This window comes from Propithecus coquereli, unplaced genomic scaffold, assembly GCF_000956105.1.
Source record: "Propithecus coquereli isolate 6110/MARCELLA unplaced genomic scaffold, Pcoq_1.0 Scaffold167, whole genome shotgun sequence".
Taxonomy (NCBI): Eukaryota; Metazoa; Chordata; class Mammalia; order Primates; family Indriidae; genus Propithecus; species Propithecus coquereli.
The window spans coordinates 1474588-1477305 of NW_012141302.1; the positions used below are offsets into that span (position 1 = coordinate 1474588).

Here is a 2718-nt window from a genome sequence, read left to right on the forward strand (position 1 = left end):
AATCATATTTGGAGAAAACATTTCCAAATCCATCTACCTGGTAATAAATATAGAATACAAGTCAGTCACAAACTTCACCAATAATACATTACATGCACAGTTTCTTCCCAGATCTTAAAAATCTATAAGCAAGGATAAGGAATTCTTCAAAAACAAGCAGTCTAACTTAGGAAAGTCTGCTCTTTACACATGCTGTATATGGGGAGACTGAATCTGACTATCACAGATTCAAGTGAGCCATCATGTAAATATCCAAATTCTAAACAGGAGAGGGAAAGCCCTGCAGGATGACACACAGCAGCAGGGACTAGCCTTAAATTGAACTGGCCTGTGAGCTCTGGGACCGAAGTCGTATTGTTTAACCACAACCCTAACAATTTGAACAAGCCAAATATACATTAGCTGAAAAGAAAAAAATTAAAGAATACATTAACCAGCAACTTAATTTTAGTTTTAAAACATCAATCTTTTTACAATCTGAGCTATTTGTTCAAACAAACAAAAACAATCTTTTAAATTACATCTAAAAAGTTTAATACCATGTTTAAAAGTTTTGTTTACCTGCTGGGAAAATATTTATTGCTATTTAGAAGACATGCAGCACCATCAAGTGTATGTCTTGTATAGTCTATAGCAGGACACTGCAAAAGAAAGAATATGAAAAGGTATCAAGAAAAAGCTCTACCTCTGAGATTATGTATATTTATTACATGCGTGCTTTATTCCAAAGACACGAGCATATTCTAAGAAAAAAGTCCCTCAAAACTTCAGAATAACTGTAAAATACAATGTTAGATCAATAAATAAGGCCTTATTATCCCCATTAACTATAATGTCAGGATTCTAGATGATACATGAATCAGTCTCCCATTTTTATTCCCAAAATTATACTTAGAAGAAAACATTGCTTAGAGATCAAAAGAACCCTTCTGACTTTACAAATGAGGAAACTGAGGCTTTGAATGGTTAATGACTTATGCAAGATCACACACGTGGGAAAAGGGATTCAAAAACAGTAACACGGATATACTGATACCTATCCAACGATTTATACTTTACCAAGCAGCCCAGAAGCCTCCTTCACTTCACAAATATCTCTAGGGATCAGTGCCTTCTTATATCCTAGAAAATATCCCTCATTATGTTCTGGCACTCTATTACCAATCTAGCAGCTTTCTAAAGAACTTTCTCCTGAAACAACTTTGAATTTTAACATGAATTTTCAGAGTTTCTTTGTATTTTAATAAATCTGTCTTATCCTAGTCCATTTATCAGAAATAATGAAACTTATTGTCTCACTGCAAAACCAGTAAACAGTCTCGCTCTGTCTCCCTGGCTAGAAGGCAGTGGCATAATAATAGCTCACTGCAACCTCAAACTCATGGGCGCAAGCGATCCTCCCGCCTCAGCCTCTCAAGTAGCTGGGCTCACAGGCGCATGTCACTGCGCCTGGTTAATTTTTCTATTTTTAGTAGAGATAGGGTCTTGCTCTTGATCAGGCTGGTCCTGAACTCCTGAGCTCAAGCAATCCTTCTACCTCAGCCTCCCAGAGTGCTAGGATTACAGGTGTGAGCCACCACATCTAGCCCCTTATAATTTTCTTAATAACATCTTTTCCTTAGCTTACTTCATTGATATAATACATGTAACCTACAAAATATGTGTTAATCGACTATTATGTCACCAGTAAGACTTCCTATCAACAGTAGGCTTTTAGCAGTTAGATTTTGGGGGAGTCAAAAGTTAAACGCAAAGTTTTGACTGTGAGGAAGGCCGGCACCCCAACCTCCCCACCCCACATTGTTCGAGGGTCAACTATATAATGCAAGCCACACACTTAATTCTAACTTTTCTAGCAGATACATTTAAAAAGGAAAAATAAACAGGAAAAATTAATTTTAATAATTTATTTAACCCACTATATCCAAAATATTACTATTTCAACCGGTAATTCACACAAAATTATTAGTGGGCTATTTTTTTGTCTTTTTAAATTAAGATATAATTCATATGCCATAAAATTTAATCTTTTATTAAATTCAGTAGTTTTTAGTATATTCATGAAATTATGCAATCATCACCAATTCCAGAACACTTTCCTCACCTCAGAAAGAAACCCTGAACCAATTAGCAGTCACTTCCCATTCTTTCTTCCCACCAGCCCTAAGCAACAACTAATTAATCCTACTTTCTGTCTCATGGGATTTGCCTATTCTGGATATTTTGTTAAAATGGAATAAGATAATACATGGCATTTTATGTCTATCTGGTTTGTGTCATTTATGTTATCAAGGCTCATCCATGAAGTAGCATGAATCAGTACTTCATACCTTTTTTTAATTCAAAAACTTTTTAGTCTTTAATGTTTTCAATATCTATCAAATGCTACAATATATGTCTCTCCCTTTACAGATTTCATTCCTTTTTATGGCTGAATAATATCCCATTGTATGCATATACAGTCAACCCTCTACCTCCACAGATTCAAATAATCACAGATCACAAATATTAAAAAAAAACACAATAACTATAATTAAAACCATACAAATTTTAAAATACAGTATATACCAATTATTTATACAACATTTACATTTTATTAGGTATTATAAGTAATCTAGAGATGATTTAAAGTACACAGGAGTGGCCAGGCACTCCTGTAATCCCAGCACTTTGGGAGGCTGAGGCAGAAGGATCACTTGCGGGCAGTTCAAGGCCAGC

At 35.0% G+C, this 2718-nt stretch overlaps 1 protein-coding gene across 1 annotated transcript in view; it reads right to left on the reverse strand.

Annotated features, from left to right (window-relative positions):
• Positions 1-2718, reverse strand: part of MOB4 (MOB family member 4, phocein) — a 30918-nt gene that overhangs the window by 2049 nt on the left and 26151 nt on the right. The window contains exon 4 of the mRNA XM_012641634.1: positions 562-641. Within this exon, the coding sequence (XP_012497088.1) occupies positions 562-641 (80 nt within the window). The remainder of the gene's footprint in view (positions 1-561; positions 642-2718) is intronic.